This window comes from Tetrao urogallus (assembly GCF_951394365.1).
Source record: "Tetrao urogallus genome assembly, chromosome: 5".
Classification (NCBI taxonomy): domain Eukaryota; kingdom Metazoa; phylum Chordata; class Aves; order Galliformes; family Phasianidae; genus Tetrao; species Tetrao urogallus.
This window is the reverse complement of record NC_136818.1, coordinates 64,398,439-64,417,007: the sequence shown is the minus strand read 5'-3', so window position 1 is coordinate 64,417,007 and position 18,569 is coordinate 64,398,439. Positions and strand designations below refer to the sequence as shown.

The 18,569-nt window shown below is 56.0% G+C and overlaps 2 protein-coding genes across 4 annotated transcripts in view; one reads left to right on the top strand and one right to left on the bottom strand.

Moving 5' to 3' along the window:
- The window catches only part of STK32C (serine/threonine kinase 32C), a gene marked incomplete at both ends in the record, with an annotated part of 57,782 nt that extends 55,398 nt beyond the window's left edge, over positions 1-2,384 (top strand). For both annotated transcript variants that reach the window (XM_079536248.1, XM_079536247.1), the window contains 4 exons: positions 464-589; positions 690-821; positions 1,549-1,616; positions 2,240-2,384. In XM_079536248.1, coding sequence (XP_079392374.1) covers positions 464-589; positions 690-821; positions 1,549-1,616; positions 2,240-2,384 — 471 coding nt within the window. The remainder of the gene's footprint in view (positions 1-463; positions 590-689; positions 822-1,548; positions 1,617-2,239) is intronic.
- Positions 2,385-7,201: 4,817 nt separating this feature from the next.
- DPYSL4 (dihydropyrimidinase like 4) lies at positions 7,202-18,334 on the bottom strand (the record flags this gene model as incomplete). 2 transcript variants are annotated; one of them, XM_079536428.1, is made up of 14 exons in its annotated part: positions 7,202-7,293; positions 7,649-7,820; positions 9,261-9,440; positions 9,775-9,945; positions 10,681-10,822; positions 11,768-11,924; positions 12,759-12,879; positions 12,999-13,067; positions 14,174-14,254; positions 14,350-14,411; positions 15,113-15,277; positions 16,143-16,327; positions 16,439-16,527; positions 18,053-18,334. In XM_079536428.1, 14 exons carry the CDS (start codon positions 18,332-18,334, stop codon positions 7,202-7,204), a joined length of 1,968 nt encoding a protein of 655 aa, XP_079392554.1. The 2 variants fall into 2 exon arrangements, with proteins under 2 accessions (XP_079392554.1, XP_079392555.1); XM_079536429.1 differs by lacking the exon at positions 18,053-18,334 and adding an exon at positions 17,714-17,752.
- Between the last annotated feature and the right edge of the window lie 235 nt (positions 18,335-18,569).

Sequence of the window (18,569 nt, the reverse complement as noted above, 5' to 3'; positions counted from 1 at the left end):
ATGTGTGCAATGCTTTCATGTTACTGCTGCACCTGGAGAGCTGTCGGTGCGCTGTGGAGGTTGGTTTTCAGCTGTCGTTTGCTTGAAAACTCGGAAAAGTAACTGACGGGCGCGCTGTGAGGAAGGTACACCCGGTTCCGAGTGGTGCGAGGCTCAATGGCCGCTGGTGCCGATCGGCGGCGCGGCGCTGGGCGGGCTCACATCGCCCCCTGCTGGCAGCTGCAGGGAGCGCGTCGTGCGCCGGGAGGGGCGGACGGGGCTTTGCGTCCTGCAGGAAGGCCGGCGCCGCGTCTGCTGCTGGATCCGCGCTGCGCTGCGGCGTTCTGCGCCGCTCCCCTGTGCAGAATGGCACGCGTTGCCCCCAGCAGAAGGGGTGCGGCACTGCCGGGTCCCCGGTGCGTTTGCGGGACCGGGGCTCTGGGCTCCATCTCTCCTTGCTCACAGCACTGCTGTTGTCCCGCAGCTGCTGACGGTGAACCCCGAGCACCGCTTCTCCTGCCTGGCTGACATCCAGACATCAGCATATCTCTCTGCCGTGCCCTGGGGCGATGTCTGCCAGAAGCGCCTGGAGCCGGGCTTTGTCCCCAACGTGAGTACCGCAGTACCACGGCCTGCCCGCTCACTGCTCCTGCTCTGGGCTCGGGGAATTCGCTGGGGAGGGATGACCCCGTGTGTCCGTGTGTCTGCAGAAGGGCCGCCTGCACTGCGACCCCACCTTCGAGCTGGAGGAGATGATCCTGGAGTCCAGGCCCCTGCACAAGAAGAAGAAGAGGCTGGCGAAGAACAAATCGCGGGACAACAGCAAGGACAGCTCGCAGTCTGTGAGTGCTGCTGGGATGCTGCTGGGGTGCTGCTTCCCGTGCAGATATATTGGGGTGGAAGCGTTTGCCATATGGAGTCTTCCTGACAGCCAAGTGTTCCTCTTCATAAGTGCAATAGAACCCTTTCACAATAATCTGTGCTCAGGGAAGTGAATTTGACAGATAGAGGTGTGGGCACAGTGATCAAGGGTAAAGCTAGCAAACCATCCAACTGGTTGTGGCCTTTCTGAGCAGCACTGTCTTATTGCCCGGCAGCTCAGGGTGAGGCTTGTGCTTCGTGGTTTGTCTGAGGGCTGGATGATGGCCGCACAGAAGCACCCACTGTGCCCGTTCCATGTTTGGGTGCATGGCCTGGTGCCACTGCGGCCTCACAGCTCTGCCAGGCTCTGGGAGGGAGAAAACACAATGAACAGGCTTGGAAGTGCCTCTGGGAGAGGGTTTGTGACCAGGAGAGCTCAGGGCTTCTGTTGTGTCTGCCACAATCCTCAGCTGGCATGCTCACTGCACAAGGTGGCATGGGGTAGGAGCCCAGCCCTGGCTGCAGGGTCTCTGCGTGCCACAGGTGAAACATGCCACAGTAAAAGCTGCAAGGCAATCAGTTGTGCTGTTCCCTTCATCTGGTGGCTGCTGTGTGCTGTGCATTGGTTGGGGCAGTGCAGTGCTGTAGGAAGCAGATGTGCAAACGCGACTCTTCACGCACGTGTGGTTCTTTTCTGTTCTTCAACAGGAAAATGACTATCTCCAGGAATGCCTTGAAGCTATCCAGCAAGACTTTGTCATCTTTAACAGAGAGAAGTAAGTGGGGGCTGTTTTGTGGAAATAAAAGATGTTCTTTTCCTGGCTTTTCCACAATATCAGAAGCTTGAGGACCTGGAGCACCTTGCAGGGGGCTTGCTGCAGAGAGGCTGCTGGAGTCTGACCTGCACCTGCCGCACCTCCTCAGCTCCCTTATGCCCCTCTGCTCCCACTTGGCACCACCTCAGCTCCCCCTTGTGGAGAATGTTGCTTTGGGAGATGTCACAAGCATGCAGGAGGAATGCAGCAGTTCAGCCTGCAGTTCAGTGCTGCTTCGCCATCTCCAAGCACACAGAGGGGCCCTGCTGTGTTCGGAAGCAGGCCAGCAGTCAGCCCCGTGCTGGGGGCTGTGTGTGGGGTGGGTGGGTGCATTGCTGTGCCCGCAGGCAGTGGAGCACTGAAGCCCACACGCTGTGGTTGGGCATCTGGGAACGTGGTGGTATGTTCTGCCGGGGCTTCCACCCATGTAAGGACATCACCATGCACTGGAGGTGCCACCGGTGTGAAGCCCCCCCTGCTTTGCCTTACCCGGGCCTGCCATGGGATGCTGTGGGGGTGCTGGGGCAGGTAGGGGCTCACGCTGAGCCGGGTGGCTGTGTGATGTGCTCCTCCGCCCCACGCAGGCTGAAGAAGAGCCAGGAGCAGATCGGCGAGTCCACGTCTGCCCCCGAGAGCACCGCTGAGGCTGAGACAGAGGCTGAGGCTGAGGCTGAGCCCTCCAACCTGAGCATGTGCAGCTCCGTGTGCTCCTCGGCGGGCAGCAGCTAAGCTGAGGCCGCCCTGCTGCCGCCCACTGCCGCCTGCCCTGGGTTGCACTGAGTGCCTCTGGCAGTGCCCTGCAGCACCTGGCACAGCAGCTCATCCCGCAGCGTTGTAGCAAAACAGTTCTCACAGAGCTGAGCTCTGCATTTACACAGGCACCAGTTCCACTCACTGAGGTGCTGCCGTGGGGAAGGATACTCGCTATGCAACTTGTCGGAGGAAGGAGACTTATTTCATTACTTGTTCTTTTATAATGTCAGATTGCTGTTTTAATGCAGCGCGATGGCAACATGAGAAGTTACATCTCCAAGATGGGAAGCCAGCAGGAGGAAAGCTGGATGGGTGGCTCACGCTGTATGAGGCACCGCTGCTAGCGAGGGCTGCGTGGGGCCGAGTGCTCCCACTGTGAGCTGGGGCTGCCCCTGCTGCAGCCACATCTGGAGCAGGATGGCCCTGCGGCTCAGGGATGGCGTAGGCAAACTGTTGTCCCCTCACCACTGCCAGAGTGTCGTTCCCGACTTGGGGTAAATAAATGTTCTTTGTGCACTTCTGGGGCTGGGTAATGATTAAATACGTGATCAATATGTAAAGTGTACTTAATGTTAAGTGTACTTCCTTCATGCAGCCGCTGTGAGTGGCAGGAGCCGTGTGGCAGATGGGGCCATTTGGGCTCTGTGTGCCCAGGTTTGGGCGATGCATTTTGTCACAGGTTCAGGTTTTTTCGGAAGCAGTTTGTGACCTTCTAGTTCTGCTTGGCCATGAAAAGAGGGCAGCGTCTTAATTTACTCTTCAGTTTTCTCTAATTTCAGCGTAAAGTAGGAGTGCTGTACATAACTTACCAAAACCTGTTTTTATCTTCTCAGTAAGACAGGAGCTCTCTGATGGCTCCGTTCTGGGGGTTGCCTTTCTCTGCTTTCAGAGGCCTTCACTCCGTCGGCTGCTCAATCTGCTGCGTTGTGGCTTTTGGTTGCTGTTGTCAAACATGAGCCGTGGGTTCTGCTGCAACAAAGCCGTTGTGCTGCACAGATTGTGGCAGCGGCGTTCATCTTAAAGCTAGCGAGATGTGTTTGCTGGCAGATGCCAAGGAGGTGGCTGGGTTTGCATCCCTGTTCTATATTTGTAACGCAGAAATGCATAGAAAAGGTTTTTAACAGATGCAGACTCTTTTAGGACAAACACTGCTGCGTTTTAGTTTCTGTGGATGAAATAGATCAGCTTAACCGTGTACAATTATTTTATATGAAAGATGACACTAAACATTAATTTTCCACAGTTTTATGTGGAGATCAGTGACTGTGCAGAACCACACGTTCATGAAGGGGCAGCAGAGGCTCGAGGTGCAGACCCCAGCACCGGGTGCGCAGCGATGGCTGGGTAGCCCTGCTCCCAGCCCCGTGGGACGGCCCAACTGAGCGCTGCTCCCTGGGCTGAGGTGCCTGCAGCCCTGCTCCCCCCGCTGTGCCCACACGCTGCCTCTTTCCCCGGCTCCCCAGCCCTGTCCCTTTTCCCCCCGCGCGTCGTGCAGTGCCCAGCAGTGCTGGGGGCACCGCGTGGCTGCCGCCCCAGGGTGAGATGGGGGCTCAGAGGCGGGGAGGACAGACTGCAGAGTGTGTGCGTCTGCCCCGGCACCAGGACGGGGGACACGGCCAGCTTTGGGAGCACGGTGCAGTCAGGGCGCTGTGAGTCCAGCACCACTCGGGTCTGGTTTCCAGCCGTGCGTGGATGTGTGTTTTGCTACTGCCTGCCACAGAGCAGGTTCCGTTGCTGCCCATTTACTTATGCATAGAAGCCGGAGATGAAACTGAAAGCGAAGAGTGATGGTGAGAAGGAGGCACAGCGATGGCGCATCAGGCTGTGCTGGGCTGCGGGCTGCGCTCTGCACGGGGGCTGTGATGGCTGCACTGCCAAAACCCCGAGCCCTCCTGTCCGTCCTGGGTCAGTGCTGCTGTGAGCAGAGCTCACGGCCCTGTGTGAGGCGCTGCCATTCCTCACCCCACTGCAGAGCCTGCGGGAGCCGGTCCGGCACCGCTGTGCATCTCCACAACAGCGTTCTGTACATAACTGTTCAAACACGTGTATCTTTTGTATGACAGATTTATACAGGGAGTGCCGTTACCCGCTGTGAGACGTCTACATCGCCTAGCAATTATTCTCCTTGAATTCTTGCCATGAGGTTTTTTTTCTTATCGCCGTTGTATTTGGGAGTTTTGCAGAATTGCATATTTTCAAGTGTTTCCATTGAATTCCACAGACTTTGCTGGGAATTTTTGTAGAAACCAATGCCAGGTCAGGTCCGGATGGGTCTTTTGTTGCCAATTCATCACTCTGCACCTTGGTGAGAAGAGAATAAGAGTAATACGAATGAGGCAATGTGAACTTGAGGTTGGACAGTGCCGAAACCCTGATGCCTTGGTAGGGAATATTTTTAAATCATCTCAGTGTAAATTGAATAGGTAAAGTATACCTTTGTATTTTATGTTAATACATTTCTGTAATTTATTGCATAGCAATACTGCCATGTCACGGAGCATTTCAATTAGGACAACAAATTTGTGTTTTTACAGACACTGCAAGAAGCCATTGCCTATGTGGAGTAATAAATGTGTATTTTTAACATTGCCAAGTCTTGGCAGTCATTTCCGGGTTATTGCTCTGCAGGACAACAATGAGTCCAGGAAAGAGTGTTGGGATACAGTTAGTGCTTCCACATTGCAGACCTCCGCTGTTCAGCATCCAGACCACAGCATTGGCATCACAGCCAAAATGCACCATCAGTCAGCTGTGCATTCGCTGCTCCTACGGGCAGCACTGTGGTACAGCTGTGTAATGAGCAGCTCCGTGTGCCAGGAATTTCCTCACAGGGGTCCCTGCCCCACAGAGCCCGAGGGCTTCGCACCTGGGTCTTGTGCAGCCACTGCCGTCCCTGCGGTGCATTGCAGAGTGCTGCATGCTGCACTGTGCTGCGCTGTGAAGGCTGCCCCCAAGATGCATCAAGATGCTGAAAGCTCCGTGCAAATACAGCCTGACACCTCGGGACTGCAGGATGCTCCGTCCATCCCACAGCAAGGTAATGAGATGAGCTGCAAGAATGCTGTTGTGGTGCTTAACGCAGAGGTTTAGGGGCCAGCATTGCTGCTCCTCAGTGGCTGCAAACCGCACCTGTGGGCCTTTCCCAGGGTCAGACAGGCGTCCCTGTGCCTCATGCTCTGCAGTGCCAGGCACAGCAGTGGCACTCAGCTGCTCCCCTCCGTCTGGCTGAGCCAGCGCCTGACCCAGAGCCTGCGGTGCTGTCAGAGGGAATTAGGGCTGTGCAGCTGAGTGCTGCGGGCAGGGCTGCTCCCTGCAGGCACCAGACATGCTGGCAGACGGATGGATCTTCAGGAAGGGCTGAGACATCTTGCTGAGACAAGCACTGGGTTCTAACCTTGCTGCCCTGTGCCAAGGCCAGGTACCTCCATGCCAGCGCTGCTTCAGCTCCCTCAGGCTCCTCCTGCAGAGCAGCTGCCCACAGCTGTGCCACAGAGAGCAGAGGGGAGGGGTGAGCCCATGCCCAGGTACCCTAAAATAAATGAGCCCAGCTGCTGGGGATTGCAGCATTTCTCTTGTTCAGAACAGCTGTGTTGGAGCTTGTGCAAGGCTGGGGCAACCTGTGCTGGGGTTACTGCTGCCTTTGTCCTTGCTGGCTCTGGTTTCAGCATTGTGCAGGTGGGGGACACGAGTTCAAGTGAGTGTTTTCCCTGTGAATGGCTTCTGCAGTTTTCAAAGATGCTTTTATTTAGATGTAAGCAAAACGCTGCTTACAAAGAAACTAGATGGATGTTCAATAGCCTTTGCATTTGCAGGCAAAAAAAAAAAAAAAAAGACATTAAACAAAATTAAGTCATTTGTTTAAATATATCTGAGCATATATGCTTGATCCAGCCACCCCATCTGCATTCTGGTCCATATGCTTGGGCTCAGGCCCACAGCTGCAGCCCAGCCCCGCACACAGCAGCTGCACGGCCACAGGACACAGCACAGACCTGCACAGCACGAGCTGTTCCACAAACCAGTGCACATGGCAAGATGAGGAACGAGCACACAAAGTGAGGCAGAGCAGCTGCTTCCATCACTTCAGGATTTCAAACAAAGTTTATTCAATGCAAGGAACAGAAAACCAACTGCGAGGCATGGGGCAGAGGGACATGCATAGATTCGTGGCATAGAGGTTCACCTTTTCTGTACATACCTTTAATGTAACAAACTGCCTCGCAGAGATTTTATAAAAGAGTCTGCCCTGTGCAAGCAGCCTTCAGCTGGGCCTTTTATCGGCTGTAAGACTTCACTTACACTTGGTACTTGAAAAGCTGTATAAATAACCTTTTAAAAAAAAGTCTGGCTACAGCAGCCCAGCCTGCAGCCCCTGTGCACAGCCCCAGCACAGGGACAGCCCTGGGGGCAGCTGCAGCACACAGCACCTGGCAGGGCTCCTCGGTTAACAGTCCTTAGAGAAGGGCAGTCACTAGGATAGAAAGGAACGAACACCAGACAACCTGTCATGGCCTTCCTGTGCAGAGCAGCGAGCAGCACTGCTGAACACACATTAAATGTACCTCTAGGTGTGGGCATGCATACGCTAAGGGCTCTGAGGATCCAGGTAAGAGACACGGAGCGGGAGCTCTAGGGACTGGGGGACATACAGGTGGGTGAGCTACCTTGGGGTGGGCTTCATCTACTTTCTACCTAAGAGAAGAAGGTTCATCAGGTGCCCAGGGCCCACCTCGCTTCCACCCTGAGCTGAGGGAACCAGCCGTGCCCTCCACACCAGCACCACGGGAGCAGCATCAGGACAGGGAGGTGATGTTGGAGCGCCCACCCGGGGGGGCCATGATCTTCTGGGCTGTGCGGCGGGCAACGTGGTCATCAGCCTGAGAGCCTGGGGAGAGCAGAGCAGGATGTCAGTGTGCAGCCATAAGGCCTTTGGGGAACAGCCCGCGTCTCCCTCTAACTCCACTTGGATGCTGCAAACGTTAGCACAGTACAGTATAAATGGCCGTGTGGCCTTCTGGTATTTTAAGGGGCTTCTAAAAGAGGCATGGTCTGACAACCAGAGAAGGGGGAATGGCTTTGTACGAAAAGAGGGAAGATGGGGTGGAGGTGAGGAGGCTGCACAGGGTGGCAGCACTAGTGCTCCTTCCTGGGAACAGAGCTGCGTGACCCAGCCCTGGAGCAGCACAAACAAACACATCCGCATTGAGCCCTGCCCCACTGACAGCCCTGCCCCCACCTACCCGACAGGCTGAACCCCGACTGGTGCAGGTTGCGCACGGGCACGGCGGGCACTTTGCTGGCACAGCCTGCGATCCTGGAGGCCGCGATGGTGGGCACAGCTTTGGTGCTGAGGACGACATCGTGGACCGGGCCGTCATACAGCCCTCGCGGGACACCATGCACCTCTGCCAGCTGCGGGAGGGAGGTGAGGTGTGAGCCTGGCACTGTGGTCCACCCCTTCCCTCCCCCCAAGGTCCCTCTCCCTTCACATGCAGCAGAGGCAGCCCACAGCCCAGGGCTCCAGGTGCTGGTAGGCGGTGGGCAGCAGAGGGGGGCGCATCCCGCAGGCACACACTTCAACCAGAGCAGCACAGTGCTTCGTTCTACCAACCTCTGTATTCTTGGGCATCTGGCCAAAACCAGAGTGGAGCAATGACCCCTGTACCAGTATGCATCACAGCTCTGCTTCAGGCTGTGTTGTCTCTGCAGCAAAGCAGACTAATGACTGAGAGGCATTTGAGAACCAAAGGGTCAGCACACACGTGGTTTGCAGATGAGAAGAGCAGGGTTTCAAGTTAAAAGCACAGGGCCTGATGGGGTCTCCACAAGCATACAGCGTTTTCCACAGCAAGGTTTCTGGTACATCACCTTCATCCTGGCCCCCATCTCACACAGACAGTGCTCTGATCAGCATCTTGCTGTGCTCCTTTTGACCCCGGCTTTTCCTGAAGCTCTGCTTGAACCACAGACCAGGAGGCAGGGGCCGGCTGTCTGGTTGTTTGCAACGTGCCCAATGAGGCTGCCCAAGTGAATTAGCTTAACAAACAAATCACCAACAGCCGGGTCTGACACTCAATTATCATCTACTGGGAGACCGGGGACCTTCAGGACGTGAGCGTTTATATTTAGCAAGCTCTGTCTGTCCTTTGTGACAAAGCAGTGGCACCGGGCGTCTCCTTTCAGCACTGACACAAACACAGGCTGACTGCCAGCCCTGCACAGCTCCCTGCACACACAGCTCGGAGGTGCTGGGGGCTGCGCCACCACCGCACTGCAGTGCGGACACAGAGGTGCACACTGCGAGCAGCCAGCGCCGTCGGTGTGCCTGGGGTTTGAGATTTTTGCTCTTCAATGCATAATGAAAAGGTCTGAAATAACACAAGGAGGAAGGTGTGGTCGTTACGGGGCATTCTACGCCTTTGCACGTCTTTGTGTCTCCCAGGAGAGCTGTGCTGGCACACTGGGAAGGGCTGCTGTTATTTCCAATAACTACGACCACTCCACTAGTCATGGGCAGCAGCCAACTGGCACAGTGGTAATACAGCAACACCACAATTCCCAACAAAAGCAGAACCAAATTCTTCCTCCCTGCCTATAGAACAAACAGGTAGAGGTTGCATTTTTGCTCTGTCACTTTGTAATAATTGAGTAATACTAACACCCGCATAATCAGCTGCAATCCTGCAGCAGGCACTGCAAGCAATACGTGCCACGACACTGACCAGGGCATCACACTGCAACATTCCACCAGCACGGCTCTGCTGCCTGCTGCACCCCAGTGCTTGGAGCAGAACAGGGACCACAGTGCAATAATGCAGAGGTTGTGATTATGGCAAATGAAGTTCTCCTTACCCTGTTCCTCGCCTTTATTCTTTTATAAACAAAATCAGGGAACGTCTTTCTGGGAATGAAGCGACCCGAGCCCTCGGTGACAAACAGGTTCCCATCCTCAAGAACGACTTTCCCCTGACTGATGACCACAGCAGGAGCCCCATGACACTCCGTGCCTTCAAATATGTTGTACTCCACATTCTGGAAGAAACAAACCATGATGTTTAATACTCAGAATGAGGTCAGCACTTAATTGCTCTGCTCTGCAATGAGCACAACCCGTGTGAGCTCTGTGTTCTGGCAGCAAAGCATCGTGGCTCAGTCACTGCTGCTCAGCCCAGTCCCAGCCCTCCCCACTGTCCAGCGGTGCAGCAAACAACACGCTTTGCATTTCACAAAGGAAACGCAAGGTTTTCCACCTGCTCCTCCATTCACATGGCGAATGCCCTCATCTTTTTGATCTGAAGAAATACACTGCTTTGCCGCTCCCTGCCAACTGTAAAACCAGCTCAGGAAAATAATTAAGATATCTTACCAAATTGTGGGTTTTTGCTGAGATGATTTTTGTAGCCTTGGGGTTCCACAAGACCAAGTCTGCGTCAGAGCCCACCGCAATTCGTCCCTTCCTGGGGTAGCAGTTAAAGATTTTGGCAGCATTTGTGCTGGTCACTGCCACGAAATCGTTCTCATCCATCTTCCCTGAGACCTGAGCAGCAGGAGGAGGGAAGGGCTGTTCAACACAGGACAGCACAGCAGTCCCACCGCAAGCAAATCATCCCTGGGAGCTAAGGATACACTAGAGGGTTTGCTTTCTGCACTGGGAAATGTAAGGTCTCTGGAGAGGGCTTCCTTCGTAGGCTCAAGTGAGACAGGAGACTCACACCCACCAGAGATGGCTAAGGATATTTCAATACAGAAAGACAAGAAGCGAGCCTAAGAATTAACTGCCTTAAATATCTTAATCCTCTTGAATTGTCTTAAGATAAATGGTATTTATCTCAAGAACAAACCTTCCGTCAGACTGTGACCCAGGGATGCTCGTGGGGCAGCGGCCCAGGGCTGAGCACTGTGCTCAGTGCGGGGCCAAGGTGGCTGCAGGCAGACAGAGGCACTGTGGCGATGCTCCATCCCCACCCCCTGCGAGCACCAGCAAAGAGCAGCATCTCAGCTCAGCCCTCACAGCATCACCGAGAGCTGCCTCCTGACTGCGCGTCACAGCGCAGGGGCTGCTCCCCCACCGCAGCCTTTGAAGAGGCTTTGAAGGCGCTCAGTGTCACATTTCCTCACCGCCGAGCTCTTTTGAAGGAGCCGTCTAGACAGCGTCACTCTGCAGGGCTCATCTGAATTAATGAGAAATCTGACATCACCCGATTTGAGCACTGCTCCCATCCACTCGCATTCACAACCTGGAAAGAACCAGGTTAGGTATTTCTGCACCTACCACACACTTCTCCCAGATTATGGCCATCCGCTCCTCGATGCCATTCGTCCCCTCAGGGATGAGGGTGAAGTTGTCCTTCCCCACGGCCTTCTGGGCGGTGGTGAACGTGCAGTGAGCGCTGCCTGCCACCTGCAGGTCCCCGCTGCACCAAAAGGAGACGCGGTCAGAGGACACAGCAGACACAGCGGCTCTGAACGGGCTCCTCAGCAAACCTGCCCTTCCTGAGGAGCCGCGTGCTGGGAGGCTCGCTGGGAGCTGTGACACAACAGCCCTGAGCTCTGACTGGGGGACGTGGGCACTGTGCGCAGTGTGGGCAGGCTGGGGTTGAACCCAGGGGTCTAGGAGGGCTTCCCCACCCTGAACTGTTCTGTGATTGTATGATACACGCTGATCTCATCAATGCAGGCTCACAGGCAGGCGGCTTAGACCCCTAAGTCCCACTGGAAGTGAAGAGGTACACAGAGGTACTGCTCTCTATTCACTCATAGCACTGGAATCATACAGTAGCAGCAGCCGTAGCCTCATGAGCACCTCTGCTCTTTTCTCCTAAACTGGCTATAATTTCTATTTATTCAATATCGTGATCTCTGCACCTCCCTTTTGAACCTCAAGCCCTTCTAATATGAAGACAGTTCTAAGAAAAACCATTCTGATGCACTTCTAAAGTACCTTTCAAAGGAAGGATACAACAAGTACATCCCAGCCCCATAGCATACTGCAGGTTACGCAGTGCTGCGTGGACATGCACTGCACATGGCTGCAGCCAGCCCCAAAGGGTCACTGCTGCATCCTGGCCGCAGTGAAGCACGCACAGATGTATTTCTACCCATCCCCGAGCCTGCAGGGCTGTCGGTGCTGTGTTTGTGCACAGAGATGCTCGTGCTGACATGGGGGCAACAACTGACTGAAGCAGCCCCACACGCACCATCCCCAAGCACTTACAGCTCAGATTTCAAACCTCGTGAACACCCAGCGCCGCTGCTGATAAAACCCTTCATCTGACATCAACACCCTGGAGCTCAGTGGATGCCCAGGCTGTGCCGCCACCCCAGGGCCCCCCCCCGGCCGAGCCCCAGGCTGCACTCACCAGGACAGCAGGGAGGAGAGGCGCTCTGGCGTGGTGGGGTCGGGGCTGAGCGGGGGTGAGGTGACGAAGGCCGCAGCCTTGGCCCAGTTCTTGCTCCAGTAGTGCGAGCCGTCGGCGCCCAGGCTGGCAGTGATGGGCTCACCGTACACCACAGTGCCTGCAGAGGGGGTCAGGGCAGAGCTCAGAGCCTCAGCCTCCATTCACAGCACGTGCCGCTTTCATTGCTCTCCGGTGTTCTCAGCACGGCAGCTTTTTAAACTCAGACTAAAACCTCCGATTACCTCGGATGTCTGGGAAGCGCTGCCAGAACATGCTGTGAATGCATCTATTCACCCTCAGAAAAACACACATTTCCAGCTGCAATTTGCTCTGCAGCCTTGGGCTGGGTATTGGGAAAAAGAGAGCAGCCAGGCGCTGGCACAGCTGCCCAGGGTGGGCAGTCCCCATCCTGGAGGCGTTCAGAGCTGCAGGGATGCGGCACTGAGGGACGTGGGCTGTGGGCTGGGTGGGGGTCTCAGAGGGCTTTTCCAGCATTAATGGCTCTGTGGCTCTATTATCTGTACCCAGCTGGTGTCCCTCTGGCTGGGAGCAGACGTGGCCATGCACTGCTGCTCTCTCAGCACACCGCTCTGCTCCTGACTCCCCGCAGGAGCACAGCTGGCTCTCCCACCATTCCCTGGTTTGAATTTAAAGTTTGCTCCAGTTCCATTTTTCTCTTAGATCATGATAAATGATTAGGAGTTGTTTTCTGTTCTTTTTTCAGCTGCATCTGCTGGGATTCAGGTGTCAAAGTTTCAAGAACATCACATCTTGAGTGCAGCTCAGAGCAGTGAGCTCCAGCACACGGCAAGGAACAGCCAACACCAAGAGTTAGCACCCTTACAGAGACAACTGGGGTGATAACGAGCTCGCAGGCCCTGCAGCTAGAGTAGCATTCCTGGACATATGTGAGTGGGCTCACGTAGCACGCAGACATGACATAGAGCCTTACCTTTTCTCTTTGCTTGAGCTACCACATCCGCTGCACTTTTGCTCATTATTTTCGTTACATACAAGGGGCAGTTGGCTTGTTTTGCTATTGTAATTGCACGGTACACGGCCTCTGCTTCAACCTGCAGACACAAAAACAGAGGCACAGAGCACAAAAACAGAGGCACAGAGCATCTCCTCGCAGCCCCAGGAACACGAGCAGCAGCTGCCTGCAGTTCTTTGGAAATGTGGGCGCCATTACCTCCTCGGGGCGGCTCAGGACGTGCCCCTCTGGCCCAGTGATTCCAATGTCCAGCAGCCTCTTCTGCTCCTACAGGGACAAAGATAAATGAAAGCAGTCAGTCTGAAGCAGTGTGGGACACAGACAGTGTTCAGGAGCAGCCACGGGCTGACAGCAATGAGGAATACAATGATGTGACACCACAGAACACAAGGTGACAATGACCCTCCAACCTGTTTGTTTAAATAAACCAATTTCAAGGATCAGGATTCTGCTTGCTGAATGTAAGCTACAAGGAACTGCACGTCTAATTCTGCTGCACAGCACCCATTTGCAGTGTTTGTCTAGCACTTCCTTTTCTAATGGGGAAAAGGAAAATAATGAATAGTTTGCAATACCAAATAAGGTACTGACTGTTGGTTCTGGTGATACATAGCAGCTGTAATGCAGATCACTGAAAAAACACAACTCTTCAGCCTTCTCAAGTAGTAGAGACACCTGGCTACACAGGGGGTCTACATAAGATAAACAGAGGGATAAACACCACTGAGGGTGGGCAGGCAGCCTTCAGGGAGCCCCTCAGAGTTCTTGCTGGGAACTACTAAGCAGATTTCTGTGATGAAACCCAGGTGAGTGTGCGGAACTGGGAGGATGCTGCTGATATTACCAAGAGCCCCAGATCCCCCTGCACGTTCCTGCCACGACAGGATTTCCTACCAGCCCCGTCGTTCCAAAGCTTTGGTAAGCAGATTGTCCCAGAGGCCAAATCCCACCACCAGGTGCGTGTGGGAGGAGGGAGAAGGGGCGGGATGCAGGGACAGCCACAGCCCCCAACCTCTTCACATCTCAGTTAATGTGCAGCAAGTAACCAGAGACTGCTCTGCTGCAGCAAGGCCAGCCCACGTGGTGAGGTTTCTATCAGAAACAACCTGATGCTGAACAACCCAGGTGATGCCAGCAGACAGCATGCACTGCAAAATGCACACTGATTGTCTTCATAAAGCAATAGCATCCGGAGCAGGCTGCTCCTCTGTCTCGCTTGGACAAATTCCTATTGATTTTGCAGCATCAAATGAGCACTAAAAGCATGCTGGCACTTCCTATCAGCCACTACGGCCCATCTGCTAAGTCAGCGTTTTGCCTCACACCAAATTACTCTGATCAGCTTGCAATTTGAATGAATGTAAGCACAATACCTCCTCTATGATGTCTCCATTTTCAGCATGCACTTGGGCTATGGCCCCCAGGTCTCGAATAATGCAGAATATTTCATACATCTGCCAAGAGAGAACGGGTGCCCAATATCAGACCAACGATGGATTCTGCTCACTGGGGGTCACTGCTTCCAACGCACAGCAGCTGCCTGCATTACCTGGGCATCGGTGCACTGGAGCCTGTCCTTGTAGGCCATAAAAACCAGGAAGGAGTTCACACCTTGGGAAGAGAAAATGAGACGTGCAGTGATTGCCAGAGCTCAGAGCCTGGGCACGGCTGAGCTCTGCGTGGGCTCAGCTGTGAGGGTCTCTCCCATTCCTAAGCACTGTTACTCAGTGCACTATTTCAACAGAGAAACAGGCACACTGCTTTGCACACAGCATTGCACACAACCCCTTTAGTTCCTATTGAACGCAGAACATGATTCACGGAGCAGAGTCAAAGCCTGAGAACTGCCAGCGTGTTTTATATGGATAAAGGCAACAACTGATTCCAAACTATGATCAAACCACAAACAAACTGTATTTCAAGAGAAGGTAAATATGAAAAATATTTTTTAAGTTCCAAATGGTCCATTACTCAGCTGCTCTGCGTTTTAATAGGAGATTCATTGCAATTTTTTATGTTAAATGACCAATTAGGGCCTCGCTTGCAAGACTGCAAATTACACTGAAGTCATTTAGCGTTGCGTTAGCATATCTGAAAGCTCCAAACTCGGCATTAAGAATTAATGAAAGGCACAAATTCCTGATGCCCGGCCAGCACCTCCCTGGGCTGCATCCAAGGGATGCTCAGAGAGCGCAGGAATCGGAACACAAAGGACATCTCCGGGAAAAGCCCAACGCTTCACCCCATTCTGGAGCCCAACCTCCAACGTTTGAACTCGAATAGCTTCTGTAAGTCAGAGCTCAGGCCCTTACCCTTGTCCTTCACCAGCGCCTCCAGCTCCTCCTGCAGGCCCTCGTGCCAGCGCGGGATGTCCATGTGCAGCGCGTAGTCGCAGCAGGCCCTGCTGTCAGCACGCTGCCGCCACTGCTCGTAGGCAGCCAGCAGGCTGGTCCCAGCCTCGGGCAGCACGTGGTCCACTGAAAGACACCACACAGAGCTGGGGGGCTGCCTGGCACCACCGTGTGTGGCTGGACATCAGCGCAGCCGCTGCCCCAAGGAAACGCCCCGACAGCAATTCATATGCACAGAACCACAGAACCATCTGAGTTGGAAGGGACTTCCAAAGGCCAGCCCCTGCAGCGAGCAGGGATGTCCACAGCTCCATCAGTGCTCAGAGCCCATTCCCTGCCCTGGGCTGCCTGCAGGGATGGGGCACCTCCACCCCTTGGGTGGGCAGATGGATGCACAGAGCTGGGGCAGGGCTTGCCGAGCTCCCAGCAGACAGGTGCTGCTCTGTGGGCTTTGGAATCAGAATAAAAATGAATAGAAATCAAAACTGACATGTAACAAAGTGGATCCCACAGTCATAGAGCTGATAGATTTATAAGTATAGTTGCATAGCTATTAAAATATACGAAACAGTGATTAACATTTTCTCCTGTTCTATTGTCATGAGATTCAAGTTGGGTATTAGGAACAATTTGTTCTCCAGAGAGCAGCCAGGCGCTGGCACAGCTGCCCAGGGGTGGGCAGTCCCCATCCTGGAGGTGTTCAGAGCTGCAGGGATGTGGCACTGAGGGACGTGGGCTGTGTGGGGGTCTCAGAGGGCTTTTCCAGCATTAATGGTTCTGTGGCTCTAAGAGGTGAAGCAGGAACTGCTAAGTGTGTTCAGCATACACGTATTACAAGAGGAGGTTACTGAGAAGTACATCATGCATTCGACTTTGCTTTTTAATGCTTCAGTTACTACAGAAAAATGAACATTTCTCTGCTAGGAGGAGAACGAAGCTCTGCCGTGACAAAGGCCCTGCACAGCGCCCAGCTCAGCGCTGCCCATCTTACTTATCATCGTGGTTCCTCCCGCCAGGGCCGCCCTCGTGCCTTGGTAGAAGTCATCAGCAGAGGCCATCCCCATCACAGCCATCTGCAGCCTCGTGTGCACATCGATGCCACCCGGCACCACCAGCTGCCCGTAGGCATCCACCGTCCTCACCCCGCTGGGAACAGCCAGGTTCTCTCCAATCTGTCTGAACACAGCATTCAGGTGAACACCCAGCCCAGCCCCGCAGACAGGAGCTTCGTGCACATTGAACAGCACTGGGATCTGCCCGGCAGCGACATCACAGAACTTCACTTACTTTATTAAGCCATCCTCCACGTATATGTCGGCATAGAAAGACTGGTCGTCGTTGACGATCTTCCCGCCCTTGATCAGAAGCTGCTCGCTCTAAGTGGACAAAAAACAAATGTAGGATTTCTTCCCGTGGAAGCTGCTCACGGTGAGACGTGGGGCTGGGGCTGCAAGCACCGCTAAGTGCATCTCATTGACCTGCTAATTTATTGACACAATTAGCTTTTCCAGTCTCCGAGAGGTGGTAACGCCTCGAGGTCTTTCCTCCCTTCAAAGTAAGGCCGCTGTCAGATTGATGAGATCTTTAACCAGAAATATTAGAGAGCTGCAGCATAATTAGAGGACTCCTTTCCAACCCTCTGCTGTATTAACGAATATCAGCGAGGCTGCAGCGGGCGGTGCTGGGGGCACAAACACAGCGAGGGACGCACGCGGGGCTGACGACCGCCCCAGCATTGCGTGCTGCTGCGGGACAGCCTGCAAACACGTCGGGGTGCGGGGAAAGGGACCTCCTGGGTGCACGAAGGAACCACGAGCAACGGCGCATCGCATCGCTATTGTTCGTGCGCGTCCCATAACATCAATCACGAGGAGCTGCGCCGGCTGCCCCACGGGCACAGCGCAAATCCCCGCCCCCGGTCGGGATGGCGGCTCCGATCCGCGCGGCTGCGCTCAGACAGCGCGATGTGTGCGGGGACCGCAGGGTGAGCCGACGGGGAAACACAGAATAAAAAGGAAAAGAAAAAAAAAACAAAAAAAAAAAACAAAAAAGCAGCGTCGCTGTCTGGAGATTTCCCTCACTTCTGCTCGGCAATAGGAGCAGGGAATCCCCTCCTACAGCAGCGGCGGCGGCGCCGGTTGGCGGAGCGCTCCCAAACAGAGCGGCGACAACAGGCGGAGGATCTCCGCCGGACCCCCGCAGCGCTCCGGGCCGGCACGAAGCGCGGGGCATCGCGGGGGTCGGGGCGCTGCGGAGACCGGCGCCGTCGCCTTTGTGCGCGGAGCGCGGCTTTGTGTGCGGGGCCGCCGGGCAGACAAAGGCGCAGAGCCGGAGCTCCGAGTCACAGCGGGTCATGCGAGGCCGCCGCCACCGAAGGGCCCTGCGCCCGAAGCCCCGATGCGGGGCTGGGGTTCGCGGTTCGGGGCCGAACGGCCCCAGCGCTGCGGGGCGCTCTCCCGAAGGAGCCGAAAGCTCCCAGCCGGGACGCGCGGCCAGCCTCGGCTCTTCCGCTCCCGCTGCCGGACGGCGCGAGCCCGGCTCCCCCCCTCCGGAGCCCCTCACCGTGCCACGAGGGCCGCTCCTCTTGCCCGGGTTCGACATCTTCCGCCGCTCCGTGTGTCTGCGTCGTGCCCGGCCGTGCGCGGCCCCGCGCCTGCGCGCCCCCCGCCGCCGGCTCCCCCCGCCCGCCGGGGCCACGCTCCCGCTGCTGCCGTCGGAAGTGGCTCCGCGGCCGCGGCTCCGTCAGAACCGGCCCGAGCGGTAGCTCCGCTCCTGGCACCCACGCTGCCCGGCGGCGCCGTGCTGGCCGGCCCGGCCCCCGCGCGAGGCTTCCCCGACGGCACGGGATGGAGGGCCCGGCCAGCCCCACGCGCACACAAACACACACATACACACACGCACCTGCCGGCAGCCGTCGGACGTCCCGACGTCTCGACCCGCGGTGGCGGCCCCCGGAGAGCGCGGCGGCGGCGCGGGGCTGCTGCTGCCATCGGACGGGGTCGCGGAGCCACGGGACCGACCGCAGCCACCGCCGCCGCCGAGCGAGGGGAAATCCAACGTCTTGTTGTCGAAGGCGTCCTCCACGCTGCAGAACATCCCGCCGCGTTTCTGTCGCGGCCGAGGGCTGCCCGCTCCCAGACCCGCGAAGCAGGCGGGCAGCGGCTCGGCGCTCCGCTCCGCCATGGCCTGCACCGGGCGGCACCGCGCGGGAGGAGCGCCCGCAGCCGCTCAGCGCCCACCTCCGACGGCCGCGGCCCGTCCTCTGGGAGCGGCCCCCCGCCGCGCCCGGCGCTTCTCCGCGCCGCCCCCCGCCGCGGGCGGCACTCCGCAGCGATGGAACTCCGCGGTCAGCGGTTTGAGAACGGCAGAGATCGGCGCTGAGCCCGGCAATAGGAGCTGCGCTGCGGGTGCGGGTTTT